The 17,482-nt window shown below is 39.1% G+C and overlaps 1 protein-coding gene across 10 annotated transcripts in view; it reads right to left on the minus strand.

The window, feature by feature from the left end:
* The window catches only part of EPM2A (EPM2A glucan phosphatase, laforin), a 356,235-nt gene extending 339,575 nt beyond the window's left edge, over positions 1 to 16,660 (minus strand). For 8 of the 10 annotated variants that reach the window (XR_010118990.1, XM_063632111.1, XM_055266483.2 and 5 more), the window contains exon 1: positions 15,982 to 16,350. Coding sequence is in view for 7 of the 10 variants with exons in the window: in XM_063632111.1 (XP_063488181.1) it covers positions 15,982 to 16,282 (301 nt within the window). In the remaining 3 variants the exon portion in view is untranslated. Of the gene's footprint in view, positions 1 to 2,565; positions 2,611 to 15,981; positions 16,351 to 16,543 lie in introns of those variants that run through there. The other 2 variants (XM_063632116.1, XM_063632120.1) reach the window with 2 other exon arrangements.
* Between the last annotated feature and the right edge of the window lie 822 nt (positions 16,661 to 17,482).

Below are 17,482 nucleotides of genomic sequence, written 5' to 3' on the forward strand. Positions count from 1 at the left end.
TGACTGGGACCATATAGACATGCCAAAGAACCACACAGGGACAGCTTTGAGACGTGGGAGGAAAACAAAGGACCTGGACAGAACTCACACAAACACAGGAAGAACATTCAGACTCCACAGACAGGGCCTTGGTAGGAAGTGATCTTTTTCTCATTAACATTGTAATGAAACAACACTGAATGAAAGATGTTATTTGAGGATATGTTGTACTTTAAATCAGGGGTCCCAACCTCTGGCCAACTTCCTCCCTTAGGAACCAGGTCACACAGCAGGAGGAAAGCGGGCGAGTGAGTGAGCAAAGCTCCATCTGTATTTACAGCTGCTCCCCATCACTGACATTATGGGCTGAACTCTGCATCCTGTCAGATCACTAGCACAGTAGATTCTCATAGGAGTGCAAACCCTATTGTGAAATGCACTTGGGAGACAAGGAGACATCTAGGTTGTGGGCTCCTTATGAGAAGCTAATGCCTGATGATCTGTCACTGTCTTCTCCAACCCACAGATGGGACCATCTAATTGCAGGTAAACAAGCTCAGGACTCCCACTGATTCTACATTATGGTGAGTTGTATAATTATTTCATTACATATTACAATGGAATAATAATAGAAACAAAGTACACAATAAATGTAATGTGCTTGAATCATCCCACAACCATCCCCACCTCCCCAGTCCATGGAAAAATTATCTTCCACAAAACTGGTCCCTGGTGCCAAAAAGGTTAGGGACCACTGCTTTAAATCATCTCTAGGTTACTTATACTATAAAATACCTAATGTAATGCCAGCACATCACTCCACTCGTGTGGAATCAACATAATACTTGGCAGACAGCAAATTCAAGTTTTGCTTTTTAGAATTTGTAGAATTTTTTTCTGAATATTAGATTGGTTGAATCCACAGACGCAGAATCCATAGGGACAGAAGGCTAAGTGTCCTAAAAACCACTGAACTGTATGTACACTTTAAATGGATGAATTCTATGGTATGTGAATTACATCTCAGCAAGCAGTTATAAAAAATATGAATTCCTAGGATCCACCCATGAAGATTCTGCAGGTCTGTGATTTAAAAAGCTCCCAAGGTGATCCTAATGCATTCCAGGACAGGGCATCACTGGTATGCCTAGAAAATTTACTAGAAAGTTGTCTGATGTTTTATGTTTGACAGAAAAGAAAAAATATCAGTAGAGACTGCTCGAGGTAAGCATGCAGCAAGAGAGGTGATCCCTACCCACGTCCTCCAGGCCTCAAGAAAGAAGACCCTACCCCCACCCTGGAGTGGCCGCCCCACAGCTTCCTGCAGCCGCCATTCCCACCCTCCTCATAGCTGTGGCAGTCTTCTCACTCAGGATTCCTTCACCCCAAAATGCATTCATGCAGCTCTCCCCACATCATCACCACACACCCAGGGAGCCCCACCACAAAAAGCTTAAATACCTGTGAAACCCTCCAACTTTGGCTCTTTCCTTGTCATTTTAATAAAATCAGCCTTTCTTCTGTCTCCCTCACATGGAGGATAAAGCCTGAGCACCCATTTCTTCTTGGATTCAGATCAGATTTTTAAAAACAGCTTTGTTGTTGTATTTATTCCCATAATTGCAATACAAAAATAAATGAGAGAATATCCTATTTTTCATTAAATACCAAGTTCAAAATACTATCCCTACTATAAAGTCTTCCCAACCCCTTTCTCCCTCCTGAATTCCCACCCAGATGAACTTCTTCCACAACATTGCCTATAGGTTTCAGACTTCTGCTTTAGTCCTTACATGACAATAAACATTTTTTCCCCTCAACTAAAAATATCTCTTAACCTCAAGGGCTGTAAATTTTTCATCTTGGTATTCCAGTACCTATCACAATTCCAGGTGTATAACTGAGCTTCCAAGTTCTTCAATGAGTTGAAGTGAATCAAATACTGATTCTGATTTGTTAGGGTTTTAGTTTTCCTAACTGAAGGTGCAAAAGTAATAGAGATCTCTTCTCAGTGGTTAATACCAAAATAACAATTTAAACAATACTAAAACTTGAGGTTTAATAAAGTTAACACATTTTTGTATTACCAGAATACCTAGAAGAGTTTTTAGTGTTTATGTTTCATTTGGATCATATCTCTCAACATTTCTCATCTCTAGTTAGATTGACTCACTAATGGATTCTAAGTACATCCCTCTAAGAGATAACAAAACTTCTTCAACCACAATAAAAAAACAACATTATCAAGCTAAAATTTCAGATTCAAACTTCTAACCACATTAAGTAAAGACTGAAGTCTGTGCAAAAAAGCATACATAGCTCTGGAGTAAAGAACTTTTTCAATAAGTATTGCTTTTATGGGATACTTCTTCACTGTAGAGAAAACATGAGACATTTTCAAAACTAAGAAACACAAACCAATGACAAAATATTGTCAATATTTTTATATAAAAGTTTTACTTCCATTTACAAGCAATACTCATATACATTAAGTAAATTCTTCCTCATAATTATTCTGAATTAGTAAGTGTTAAAGCAACACTTTAAACCAATGTCTTTTTGTACAACATTCAGAATCACTTTTACCTCAGAAGTCCATGGATGAAATTAAGGAGAGTTCTAAATCAAAGATGATGGAACTAACAGTGTGACCCCCAAATATTGTTTTCCATGTGTGGGGTTCCAGATTGTTCCAGTTCTGGAATTGTACCAAATACGGATGGTATTTGGTACAAACAGATAGACTTTTGCTGACTCCAAACAATAGAGATGGTAATATTTTGGTATTTGGCAAAAGGCATGAATGTAAATGTTATGCTAACTTCTTCCAAACATACAGAGTTCATAAAATCTACAAATATAATGTTGAAAAATGTTGGTAATAGATCAAACCATGATAAAATTTCTCTTTGCTCATAGAAACAGTATTGAGCCTTTAGACTAAGGTTTAAATAATTTTATAATAACCTGACCGGGTGCAGTGGCTCACATCTGTAATCCCATTACTTTGGGTCACCTAGGTAGGTGGATCACTTGTGCTTCACGAGATCGAGACCAGCCTGGGCAACATGGCAAAACCCCATTTCTACTAAAAAATACAAAAATTAGCTGGCCATGGTGAAACATGCCTGTGGTTTCAGCTACTCAGAAGGCTGACATGGGAGGATGGCCTGAGCCTAGGAGGCAGAGGCTGCAGTGAGCCAAGATCATGCCACTGTACTCCAGCCTGGGTGACAGAGCCAGACCCTGTCAAATAAAAAAGAGAAAAAAATCATTCCCTTAATTCTCTCAAGTTTTAGTTAGCTAAAATTCAGGATGAAACGCTACATTCATGTGGCATTACAATTTACCATTTAAAAACATAAAGATCACGGAATTGAAACTGTTGGGCTTCTCACTCCTGTATGTACTGGCGGCACTACAGGCCTGAGCTATCTGGACTTTGCCCAGGATGCCAGCATCAGAGCAAAAAACTTAGAAGATATTCCAGATAATGAAACTCAAATTGGTGGTGGTGGTGGAAAAATAAAACATTTTAATGAGCTTACTGGAACAGAAGTCCTAGGACCAACAATGGTACTGAGACTTCTCACACCTGATGGATGCCCAGCCAGTCAATCTTGACCTGTCAGCCTTACCATAGCTCTTTCAGAAAAAGGTGCTGCAATCTCCTAAGACAGCTCTTATCTCATTGAACTATCTGTTTACTGGCTTTCTGCAAGCACAATTCATTCTCACGTCTCAAACACATGAGCATTCACTCTCATTCATTCACAATTCACTCTCACATCTCAAACACATTCACTCTCACATCTCAAACACATGAGCATTATTTTTACACAAATAAAAAATCTCTATCAGATGCCTATTATTTCTCTAGACATCATAAAATATGTTATACTGGTTTAAGCTTACACTTTATTCCAACTATTATTTTGTTTCTGGTAGGTCACCAAAGAACACTTCATAACATTGTAGCTGCTTTACTACCTTTTGGGGGGAAAAATTCATAACTTTTGTCTCTTCTCACCTGTGAGCGTGCAACACTACTTTCTTTAATTTGCCCTAATATTAGAACCTCCATTCTGCTTCTATGGAACATGAACAAATCATCTAAAAGTAACAAATAATATCATTTCAGCTCTCATTAACCCTGGCAAATGATGGAAGATCAGATACGGGGGGAGATAGAATGAGAAACTGTAGCAATTTATACACCTGGATTATTTTAGTCTGGCACAATTTTATTTTGGATTTGTATAAGACTGTGGTTTGATCCAAGAGTAAGGGAAAAGGCTTTTCATCTGGATTTGAATGTATTTCTTGATAATATTCTCAAAAACTCTGAATCATTTTGGCTGAAACAACACATTAAATAAATATTCTTTTGGAAAAGAAGGATGGGAGAATTAAGAGAAATGTCAAGGAAAAGGACCAGTTGGAATAAACAGTCTCTACTCACCTCCCAGTTTTGTTGGCATTTTCTCTCAATTCTCTTCTTACTGATAATACAAAGATACTGCACATCCTACACAAACACAAAGAATTTCTCCCTATGAAGTTCTAGAGCTCAGAGTTTGTATATGGGATATTAAAATTTACTTGCCAAATTTCCATGCCCTGCCTAGTAGAGGTGATGTGGTATGGAAGGGAATACTAAATCATAACACCTGAAATGTTAGAATAATTTGGTGAATGAAATATCAGAAAAGATTTACTCTGTTAGGGGTTGAGCTGTGTTCCCCAAAATTCGTATAAAAGTCCTAACTCCTAAATCCTCAGAATGTGATCTTATTTGAAGATAGGGTGTTTACAGTGGTAATAAAGTTAAAATGAGGTAATCAGGGGTGGCCCCAATCCAATATGATTAGTGCCTTTATAAGAAGAAATTTGGGCACAGAGACACAAAAAGAGAAGATGATGTTAAGAGGCAGGGAGAAGATAGCCATCTATAAACCAAAGAAAGAGGCCTGTAACAGATAATTACCTCACAGCTTTCATAAGAAACCAACTCTGACAGCATCTTCATTTTGGGCCTTTAGGCTTCAGATCTGTGGAACCATAAATTTCTGTTATTTAAACCACCCAGAGTGCGGTACTTGATTATGGCTGCCTTCTCAAACAAATGTGTTTTTTTAAAGACATAAAATTTCATGTTGATTTGTTTAATCTTCTTAAATTATAATAGATTATTTAAGGATTCAAAATTTTTATGTCAAATATGCTCTAACATAAACGTTGTAGCACAAAAGGTAATATGAAATGAAGCTAAATTATAGTTTGTGCAGGACAAATGAAAGAGTGGATTAAAAAATAGTGATAATTTGAAGGCTGAATTTATGGCCATTAAAATCTAAGAATATAAAACCTCATCCAGAGTATCATTGAGTGGGGACATGTCAATCTAATGGCTCATTATAATAAGAGTTAAGGATTTTCAGCATGAAGGGAGTTCCAAAACAAATAATCTAATTCTAATTTCACAAAAAAGATATAGTTTAGACTATATACATATACATACACACAGAAAACAAAAATACACAAGTATACAAAAAAATTAGAAATAAGTTACATAACAAAATCAAGACTTATTATTTTGCAAAAAATTTAAGAATATGCTGGACAAATATCTGCCTGCAAAATTTTTAAAAATCAGTAGAGATTTCTGTTCCTGCCTAGAAAAAGAACAACTAGAAAAATGGCAAAATTCATAAAATAATTGTTTTTGAATGTTGAATAAAGGGCAGCACAGGACTATAATCCCTAAGAGAAGAAAACAAACAAGACGAATGATATAAATGCCATGGATTTCTGACTTCAGGGCATTTCCAAACCATGACATAGGGATGCGGGGCTTTCTCTCACATTTGGGGAGAACAAAGTGAGAGTTAAATACCAGAGATGAGAAAGCTATGCAGACAAAGAAGTCCATAAATCTGCATAAAAATTTCCTAGATTCTTTGGCTGCATGTCAATTTGTGGATGCATAAGGTAAACTTTGACAGAGTTATACAAAGAACAAATGGCAAGAAAAGAAAAATTTCTGAAAATTCTAAGCCAGACAACTTGCAGAGCTTACACAGAACTGGGAAACATTTTAGTCTCCACCAGACAGAGTGAGGAAATCTTGGGGCACTGAATACCTGAGGCATTCAGTAAAGAACCCAGAGTTCACTGCTTAATAGTGGGGCTGCACTAACCTTCCTAGAGACCTGCCTTTGTAAACCTTCAAGAGGAACCTCACATAGAACAAGCTAATCCACAAGTAACTTAACTGTCAGAAACTAATCCAAACTCTATGAAACAATGTAAATTACAATGGGCAGCATGCAAACAAAAATCAATAGATACAAAAGTTAATTTATTTCCTAGATATCAGCAAAGAACAACTGAAATTTAATTGTTTAAGAAAAACTAAATATACTATTTAAAATAGCACACCAAAAACCCTTATGTATAAATCTAACAAAACTGGAGAAATATTCTATGTTCATAAGTTGGAAAACTCAATATTGTTAAGATGTCAGTTCTTCTGAACTCGATCTATAGCTTCAACACAAAATCACAAAAAGCTATTTTGTACAAGTCAACAACTGAATCTAAAAAGTATTTGGAAAAGCAAATGACCAAGAAGAGCCAACACAATTTTGAAGAACAAGAACAAAGTTGGAAGATTCACACTACACTATTTCAAGATTAGTATAAACCTACAGTAATGAACAGAGTGTGATACTGATTTCAAAAAAACCAGACATATAGAACTGAATAGAGAGCACAGAAATGGACATAGGCAAATAAAGTCAGGTGGTTTCTAATAAAGACAACTTAAAAAATAATGGACAGTATTTTCAACAAATGGTGCTGGAACAAGTGGATGTCCATATGGGGAGCAAAAAGAACCTAGCCACAGACCTTATATAAAACATAAAAATTAACAGAAAATGGCTTATAAATATATATATATGTAAAAACTTCCAAAAATAACATACAAGAAAAACTAGATGACCTTGGATTTGGAAAAGAGTTTTTTTATTCAATACCAAAAGCATAATCCATGAAAGAAAAAAAAAAGTTGTTGGATTTCATTAATAGTTTTGTTATGCAATGGACACTGCTACAATAAAAAATAAGTCACACACTGAGAGAAAATATTTGCAAATCACCCATCTCTCAAAGACTTGTATCCAAAATATACACAGAACTCTTAAAAATCATGAATTTAAAAATGAAAAGATCTGAACAGACACCCAAAGAATATATATAGATGGCAAATAAGTATATAAAACAATGCTCAATATCATTTATTACAGAATTGCACATCTAAACAATGAGCTACCACTATGCACCTATTAGAGTAGTTAAAATCCAAAACACTAACAACATCGACGCTGATGAAAATGTGTAACAGGAACCCTCATTCTATGCCAGTGGAAATGAAAAATACTAGGCCACTCTAAAAGATGGTTTGGCAGTTTCTTACAAGGCTGAGCAGTCTTATCATATGATTCAGCAAACCCATTCCTAGATATCTACCCACTGATATAAAAACTCATACCTACACAAAAATCTGCACACCAGTGTTTATTCATAATCACCCAAACCTGGAAGCAATCAAGATGTCTTTCAATAGGCAAATAAACAAAATGTGGAACATACATATAATGGAATATCATTCAGCAATAAAAAGAAATTACAGCTACAGGAAAAAACATAGATAGATATTAAATATATTGTTAAGTGACAGAAGCCAGTCTGAAAAGGCTACACACTGTATGATTCTAATTACTTGACATTGTGGAAAGGCAAAACTATGGAGATGATAAACAGATCAGCGGTTGCCAAGGGTTTGAGGAGTGGGAAGGGTTGAATAGACAAAAGACAGAGGAGTTTCTAGGGAGGTGAAACTAGTCTAAATGAGACTATCATAATGAATACATGACACTGTGCATTATCAAAATCCACAGAACTTTATATTACAAAGAATATATTTCCCATATATATACATAATTAATATAAACATGTATTTCTTTGTTTTGCCAGCTAAGAAGGCCTACAAGCAACAATATCCCAGAAGGAAGAGGCACACTCACTGCCCAGATCTTGATTTCTAATACCATTCTACAATGAAATCAAACAGAGCTCCTTGGAGAAATGTCCAATTTTAGCGTGGAGGAAGGAAACATAAAAGATGATCTCAGAGCACCTTGTAGTGCCAGAAAGTAAGGAAGTGCTCAAAAACAAACTAAAAATCACACACACAAAGATCGGGGGATGTCAAAGAGACACAGAAGAGAAGTCACTGAAAGAATTCTCAATGGCCAAACCTGAAATAAACTGAACAAGAAAATAAAGTAGTAAAATATTTAAACCAAAGTATAAAATAATACCCGTGAATTCACATATATATAAATAATTGAATAGGTAAATAAATGAGGGAGAAGAGACAAATCCTCCATATAAATACATTGCAGAAAATTAATGTAGATATTCTGCCCTCAAGCAGGCAGAACATAACTTCTCACTTTTTAAATGTGAGCAGTGCACAGTGACTTCTTCTGAAAGACTACAGTATGGAAATGTGGGGAAAACACAACTTTTACAGCAGAGAAAACTAACAAATATGACTTCAACTACATGATCAAAGTCATCACAAACGGTAGTAAGTCATGTTAATAGTATAGATCCTTGATATGATGTAATAAGGGAGACACTTTACTTCGATGGTCTTCCCAAAAACCCATAATCCAAGTCTAATGATGAGAAAAAAACACCAGAAAAATCCCAATTGAGCAACTTTCTGCAAAATACCTGATGAATACTATTCAAAACTTTAAAGGTCATTGCAGAAATACATAAAGTCTGAGAAACTATCACAGTCATAAATAATAAATGTAATGTGGTCATATAGATAAGGTATTGGAAGAGAAAAAGTATGTTAAGTAAAAATAATGAAATCTGGATCCCAGTTAATAATCATGTATCAGTACTGGTTCCTTAATTCTCACAAGTGTCATACTAATATAAAATATTAACAACAGAGGAAACTGGTTAAGGAGTATATAAGAACTCTCTGTACTGTCTTTGCAACTTTTCTGTAAATCTAAAATTATTCTAAACAGTTTATTCTTAAAAATACATGTAATATAATTTATCATACCTTAAAATAATTCACAAATAAAGCTCAGCTATGGTTACTCAAAAAGGCATGGAAAGAAGTAGTCAAATACTATCAATAACTGTTAGAAAAATTAGTCAATAGAAACCACACCCAAATATGACATATATAAGGAAACAAGAAGATAAAGACTCTGGCTATATCTTCAATATGGTCACAAATTTAAAGAAAAACATAAGCTAAATGAGAACAAAAGAAAAAGATGCACAAGGATACTGAATGGAACTTCTAGAGATGAGAAATACAGTATCTGAAAATAAAATTTCACTGGATGGGATTCACAGATTAGACCTAGAAGAAAGCCTCAATCTTCTTATTTATATAACAGAGAAATGAATATCTGCCTTGCACTGTTGTTGTGAGGACAAAGGGTAATTTAATTGAAAGCACCTAAGAAGTAATTAGCCCATGATAAAAAAAAAAACCTCCACCCAAATTTCACGTCTGAACAGTAATCCCCAATGTTGAAGGAGGGTCCTGGTGAAATACGATTGAATCACGGGGGCAGACTTCCTCCTTGCTGTTCTTGTGAAAGTGAGTTCTCATGAGATCTGGTTGTTTAAAAGTGTGTAGCACTTCCCCCTTCTCTCTATTCCTCCTGCTCCGGCCATGTAGGACGTGCCTGCTTCCCCTTTGCCTTCTGCCATGTTTGTAAGTTTCCTGGACCTCCCAAGCCATGTTTCCTGTACAGCCTGGAGAATCATGAGCCAATTAAACTTCTTTCCTTTATAAATCACTTAGTCTTAGGTCATTCTTTATAGTAATGAAAGAACTAACTAATACAGAAAATTGGTTCTGGGAAGAGGTGCATTACCATAAAGATACCTGAAAATGTGGAAGCAGCTTTAGAACTGGGTGTTGGGCAGAGGTTGGGACAGTTTGGAGGACTCAGAGGAAGCAGGAGGATGAAGGAAAGTTTGGAACTTCCTGGAGACTTGTTGAATGGTTATGACCAAAATGCTGACACTGATATGGACAGTGAAGTCCAGGCTGAGGTGGTCTCAGATGGAGATAAGGAACTTACTGGAAACTAGAGTAGTCACTAATGTTGTGCTTTAGCAAAGAGACTGGCAGCATTGTGCTCCTGCTCTAGAGATTTGTGGAAATCTGAACTTGAGAAAGATGATTTAGGGTATCTGGTGGAAGAAATTTCTAAGCAGCAAAGCATTCAAGATGTGGTCTGGCTGCTTCTAACAGCATATGCTCATATTTATGAGCAAAGAGATGATCTGAAACTGGAACTTATACTTAAAAGGGAAGCAGAGCATAAAAGCTTGGAAAATTTGCAGCCTTGCCATGTGGTAGAAAAGAAAAACCCATTTTTAGGGAGGAATTCAAGCCAGTTGTAGAAATTTGCATAAGTAAAGAGGAGTTGTATATTAATAGCTAACACAATGTAGAAAAGGCCTGGAAGGCATTTCAGAGACCTCCATAGCAGCCCCTCTCACCACAAGCCTGGAGGCCTAGGAGGGAAAAATAGTTTCATAGGCCCAGAGCCTCATCACCCTGTACAACCTCAGGACAATGCTCCCTGAATCCCAGCTTCTCCACCTCCAGCCTTGGTTAAAAGGGTCTCAGACACGTCTCAGTCCACTGCTCCAGAGGGTGCAAGCCATAATCCTTGGAAGCTTCTATGTAATGTTAAGCCAGCTAGTGCACAGAGGGCAAGAGTTTAGGCTTGGGAGTCTCCACCTAGATTTCAGAGGATATTTGGAAACACCTAGATATCCAGGCAGAAGTCTGCTGCAGCAGCAGAGCCCTCAGTGAGAACATCTACTAAGGCAGTGCACAGGAGAAATGTTGAGTTGGAGCCCCCAAACAGAGTTCCTACTGTGGCACTGCCTACTGGAGCTATGAAAAGAAGGCCACTGTTGTCTAGACACCACAATGGTAGATTCATCAACAGCTTGCACCGTGGGCCTGGAAAAGCCACAGGCACTCAATACCAGCTCATGAAAGCAGCCATGAGGGCTGTACCCTGCAAAGCCACAGAGGCAGAGATGCCCACGGCCTTGAAAGCCCACCCCTCACATCAATGTTACCTGGGTGTGAGACATGGAGTCAAAAGAGATTATTTTGGAACTCTAAGATTTTATGGCTGCTCTGCTGGGTTTTGGACTTGCGTGGGGCCTCTAACCCTTTTGTTTTGACTAATGTCTCCCTTTTGGAATGGGAGTACTTAGCCAATGTCTGTACCCCCATTGTACCTTGGAAGTAATTAAGTGGTTTTGATTTTACAGGCTCCCAGCCAAAAGGAACTTGCCTTGTCTCAGATGAGACTTTGGGCTGTGAACTTCTGAGTTAATGCTGAAATAAGCTGAAACTTTGGGGGACTGTTGAGAAGAAAAGATTGTATTTTACAGTGTGAGAAGGACAAGAGATTTGGGAGGGGCCGGAGGTGGAATGATATGGTTTAGATTTGTGTCCCTGCCCAAATTTCATGTCTGAATTATAATTCCTAATGTTGAAGGAAGGGCCTGGTGGAAGGTGATTAAATCATGGGGGTGGACTTCCCCTTTGCTATTTTCATGATGATAGTGAGTAGGTTCTCATGGGATCTAGTTGTTTAAAAGTGTGTAGCACTTCCCCCTCTTTCTGTCTTCCTCCTGCTCCAGCCATGCGGATCGTCCCTGCTTCCCCTTCATCTTCTACCATACTTGTTAGTTTCCTGAGGCCTCCCCAGCCATGTTTCCTGTACAGCTTGCAAAACCATGAGCCAATTAAACCTCTTCTCATTATAAATTACCCAATCTCAGGCACTTCTTTATAGCAATGCAAGAACTGACTAATACACCCAGTCTCGTCTGCAGCAGAGGTAGTCAAACACAATAGTTCTGGCCAATTCTAAACATAAAACAGTGGGAGTGTGGAGGTATTGTGGTGAAGTTTTTGCTTCCTAGATTACAGGGAATACCCAAGGATGACTCTTCCACTCTTCCTTCTTCTCCCTTATTCCACTAAATGCACATGTGATGAACAGAGCTGCAGCAGCCATCTTGTTGCCTTAAGGGAAAAGCCAAGAGAATACAGTGTGACACTGCACGTGACATCCAATTTAGGCATATAGCCCTGAGCTTCTTGTGGGAAAGCCTAGCTTGACAGAGTCAATTATCTTGAGAAAATAAAGCCAAGACCTGAGAAAAGCAAATCTGAGAACGAGAGAGTGAGAGCTAGAAAGCAAGTGAGGAGAGAGAGGCTGTACTCCATGCTTCTTTCAGTTTGGTTACATGAATTGATTTTTTAAAATTATTTTTAGACTGGTTCACATTCAGTTTCTATTACTTGCAATTAAAGAGTCCAATCCAGCATAATTAATGTGATTTTTAGACTGTAATAAGTGATACAAAAAAAAGGAACAGATGTTATGAGAAAGAATCAGAAGGTAGTTAGGGAAGCCTTCTAGAAAAGCAACATGAAAGAGGAAACCTAACAAATAAACACATGTCAGCCTGCAGAGGAGTTGAAAGAAAGTTTTCCCACCTGCCTCCTTCAACCCCTTCCCATCACCAACATGGAATAAGCATGCTCTAAACACAGTAAGGAAAGGGTTTCCTGGAAAGGACCCTAGTGTGGGTGTAGGAGCTGGAGACTGGGTGAAACAAATCCTGTGATGTCTACAGACCCACCCAACAGACCTAGAGGTAAAGAAAAAGGAAACTCCATTCAACAATAAAATATACTAAATTATCCCACCTCATGATAAAGTTCTTTTTACTTTGCCAATGATAACGATTTTAAGCCTACTGGCTCCCAAGCCACACACCCTGAGCGGAATTTTATCCTTCACAAAATCTGCCAAATTACACAGTATTCCATGAGTGTTCTCCAATTTAGAGGAGGTTTTCAATAAACATAACAACTTCAACAGAAAACCAGCACAGCTACCCCTACTGATCAGCATATCCTTCATTCATAAAAATGAATGGATATCCAAGGACAACCAGATACTGGAGAAAAATCAATAGAATAAAAAAGCCATCATGAAAAAACAATTGACTACAGGGCACATGTATGTTTATAGCAGAAAAATTCACAATTGCAAAGATATGGAACCAACCTAAGTGCCCAATGACTAATGAGAACACAGGAACAGAAAACCAAATGCCGCATGTTCTCACTCATAAGTGGGAGCTGAACATAGAGAACATACGGACACAGAGAGGGGAACATCATACACCAGGGCCTGTTGGTGGATGGGGGTTGAGGGGAGGGAACTTAGAGGATGGGTCAACAGGTGCAGCAAACCACCATGGCACACGTATTATACTTATGTAACAAAACTGCACGTTCTGCACATGTATGTCATTTTTAGAATAAATTTTTTTAATGAACAACAAAAAAAGAGAATTTTTCCTTGCAGTGGTACAGTTTTCATGTAACAAAATTTTATTTCCTTGTTTATGAGTCTAATTGCACTAGGTAGTTTCCTAATAATCACAGGAAAAAAATAATAACTAGCCCTTATTTAACATTTACCATATGTCCTCTTCTAAGTTCTTAATATATATCCTATTCTACAAAATACAGTTCATTTATTAGGCAGCTTGGTCCTTTCATTGTGAGCTGTGACACGCCTCAAATCCCACACTGGTTGGTGAGCCCAGGCAATCTGGCTCCAGAATCCTTGCATTAAACACTTGGCTACCCTGCTTCTCATAAAGCTCTCCGTTAATTTACGATGCTTAGAATCAGTCTATTTACCTTAAACAAGAAGGCACTGTAACAATTAGAAAACAGAATATAAATCATATAAAACTTGATAATGTAGAAGTCATAATAAACCAAAGTGAGGAGACAGGAAGAAATGTGTAATATTTTTCTTATCCTCTCTTATAGGAGTAACTTCCTAGAAAGTTAACAGTCAACTTTTAATACAAAACTGAAAATAATTCCTGCTTGGATGGTAAAGAAAAATATTTATCAAAAAAACTGAAAATAATAGTAAAAAAAAATCAACAGGGAAGACAGAGTGAACTTGAGGTAAATTCCTCATATTTCATAACAGGTGTGATGGTTAATTTTATGGGCATCCAGTAGGTGTCAATATTTATTGCCTAATTTTAATTTTTAAAATTATATATAACTTATATGGTAACTATTAGAAAAATTAAAAACAAAAGTTTGTGATACCTTAAGAAATAGCAACATAAGCAAACTATTAACAGCATAGGGAGGACTATCAGAAAAGCTAAAGAAAAGAACTAGGGAAAGGGAAGATCTTTGTTTCATACTATTTGCATTTTTATTACAATTATCAGATGTTATTTTATTTTAAAAAATAATTCTACAATACTATGAATAATAATAATATCCTGTAAAGAAAGGATAAACTGAAGAGGGTATCCTTTAGTTCTGTCATGGTAAAATAACAGACCAATAAATGCTACCAGACCATAGGCCCAGTGAGGTACAAAAAGAGAACAAGGATAATATATAAATACATTCCACTCTAATCTTCTTTACCGATTCTTTGTTTCTACATCGTTACAGGCTAAATGGCCCTTTTCTTTTCATATAAACTTCTAAAGAGACATTCAATTCATTGACTTCAACTATTGAGTCACACCCACTCCAGTCTACAACCTTGCACATTTCCTTTAAAGAAAGGGGCTGTCTCAATTCAGACACTGTTGGCGGGAGCCGCCATTACTTATCACCCTTTTAGGGCATAATTTAGCAGTCTTTAATGAAGTGTTAAAAAAATGACTGCATTTTGACCTAATAATTTCACTTCTTTGAATCCACTCTGCAGAAACACTCCCGAATGTTCAAAGATACCTGTGAAAGGAAATTTCAATTAAGCTACTACTGTTTACGACAGAGGAAAACTGAAAATAACCTAAATGCACATTGGTAGACGCAGAATAATTTGTTGCCATTTAAAATATATATCTACATGTAAAATATGTATCTACATGTAGTGACAGTGAAAGATGTCCCTAACATATTGTTAGGCAAGAAAAGCAAAAATTCAGAATTACTATAAATTTTTGTAAAAAAAAGTATGCATATATCACATACATGTGTACAAGCAGTGTGCTTAAGATGTGTGGAGGAAACACTGTAAGTTTTCACTATGTACATTTCTTTATTATTATTTTACAACCAGCATGTATTGTTTCAGTATTTTAAGAAATCAGGTCATGTCTCAATTGTCATATATCTGGGATTAAAAAAGAAAAAAAAATCCAAAAAGGGAAATATTCAACGTCTTTCCATTAGTTCATTCTCAATACCTAAGAAAAAAAAATCTAAGTAGCACGTTGCCGTCTAGGATTAGAGAAAACGCTAGTTTCGTTGGTTGGATCGTTTTGGGGTTTTTTTAGTGAATTAGAGCAGGAAAATGAGGACACAAAACCCAACTAAGGCGGAGTTGGGCTATTGAAGCCATCAGCGGCGCGCGGCTGGGCAGCCAAGGGACCCGCGAAGGGGGTACTCGGAGGGTGAAGAGCACTAGGAGGGCGAAGGGGGCCCCGGGCGGGAGACGAAGGGCACTGGCCCGTGACGCAGGCGCGGTTGCAAAGAAGCTGAGGACTGGGTGTACGGAAACCAGGTCGGAGGGGCAGGCAACCGAGTGGGCGGGAAGGCGGCCAGGAGCGCTGTACCGGTCTAGGGAACCAGTAGGAAGCCGGAGGCGCGGCTGGCGGCGACAGCGTGGCCGGCAAAGCAGGGTCAGCCCAGGTCGCCCGGGGAGTGCGCAGGGACGCGGGCAAAAAGCCCGGGACGCGCGCCGCCGGGGCCTGCCCGAGGCCGAGGCCCAGGCCCCGGTTGGGGGTGTGGGCCGGAGCTCCCGCTCTGCGAAGGGGGCAGGCGTCTGTTGGCAATACCTTCCCAGGAGAGCTCTCCTCCCGGCTCCCGCTTCAGGAACTTGTACCAGAACGTGTCCACGCGGCCCGGCTCCGCCCCGTCCTGCGCCGCCTCCTCAGCCGCCAGCTCCACCTCCCCGAGCCACAGGCCCGGCTCCTGCAGCGCCAGCGCCCCGGCGCCCGCCGCGGTGCCGGCTGGCCTCAGGCGTACGGCACCGCGCGGCTCCCAACGCCCCAGCTCGGGGCGCGACCCCACCACCAGCAGCTCCGGCCGGGCGCCGGCCACGGCTGGCGGCACCACCACCCCGAAGCGGAAGCGCATGGCGGGCGGCGGCGGCGCGAATCCACGGGCACTGAGTTCCCGCGGCCGCCAGGCGCAGCCAGAGCGCGAGGCGGCCGCGGCGATTGGGCGGCGGTGCGGGAGCCCCGGGCACCGGGGAGAACACGTGCCGTTCTGCGCCTTCTTTGGGATGCATCACGCGGCTCCCGAGCCCAGGCCTCGTCCAGGCCGGCGGGAAGGGGGTCAGCGGAGCCGCCAGCCGCCTCTTTGTGCCCCGCAGCCCCGCGGGCGGCTGATTTCTACCTGTGGGCGCTGGGGACACGCGAGCGGAAGAAATGGAAGAGAAAACGGAGTTCGGGGAGGGAGGAAAACTTCTAAGCCAGGCGATCGTACAGTCCTCTCTCCAAGAGACTGGAAATTAACTTTATGAGGATCGTAAGGAAGGGAATGACCTCTAGACAGCCGCCTTCTAATTGTGAAACGGGGGAAGATCTTGGACCCGGTCTCTAGAGCGCTCCCTATCTTAACCAGGTCACTTAACTCTAGCAGGTCTCCGGTTCTTTGTCCGTAAAATAAGGGTGTAAAATAATGATCTTTCTAGACCCTACCAGCTCTAAAGGATCTCTGATTGGTGGAGATCACCCAAGACCCGGAGCTGAAGCAAAACATTACATACCATTCCCTTGTCTGAAAAGCCACATCACTTTCTTTTTTCAAAAACTATATTTTTAGTATGTGTAAAGTAAATTTGGAGTAAATACTTTCAAGTCCTTTTCAAGGTCAAAACAAAAACTAATTCTGTGACTATATATGTATGCTTTTTTTTTGAGACAGTCTCGCTCTGTCCAAATGTATGCATTTTTTAATGAGTAAATTAAAAAAAAGGTTTAAAATTTACTTTCAGTAAAAGTCAGCACTATTTTTTCAACTTAAAACCTTTTTGGGTTTTAAGTTGAAATAGGTTTTTTAGCTGTCTGGCCCAAATCCAAAATACGTGTATCTTGGTGGGAACTTCAATTTGTCACTGCCATAAGACAAACGAATGTCCTGATACTTTTTGATTCTTTAACAAAATTATCCTTGTATTCTTAGGTTTATATATTCACTAACATTTAACATAACACAAATCTGTTATGTGACTTAAAGACACACAAAGGCATTTTTACCAGTATTTGGAAGTTTGTGAATAGTAAAGGGGAACGGACCAAAATTTCATGTGTTGAGAATATATCATAAGTAAAA

Source organism: Symphalangus syndactylus, chromosome 2 (assembly GCF_028878055.3).
Source record: "Symphalangus syndactylus isolate Jambi chromosome 2, NHGRI_mSymSyn1-v2.1_pri, whole genome shotgun sequence".
Taxonomy (NCBI): domain Eukaryota; kingdom Metazoa; phylum Chordata; class Mammalia; order Primates; family Hylobatidae; genus Symphalangus; species Symphalangus syndactylus.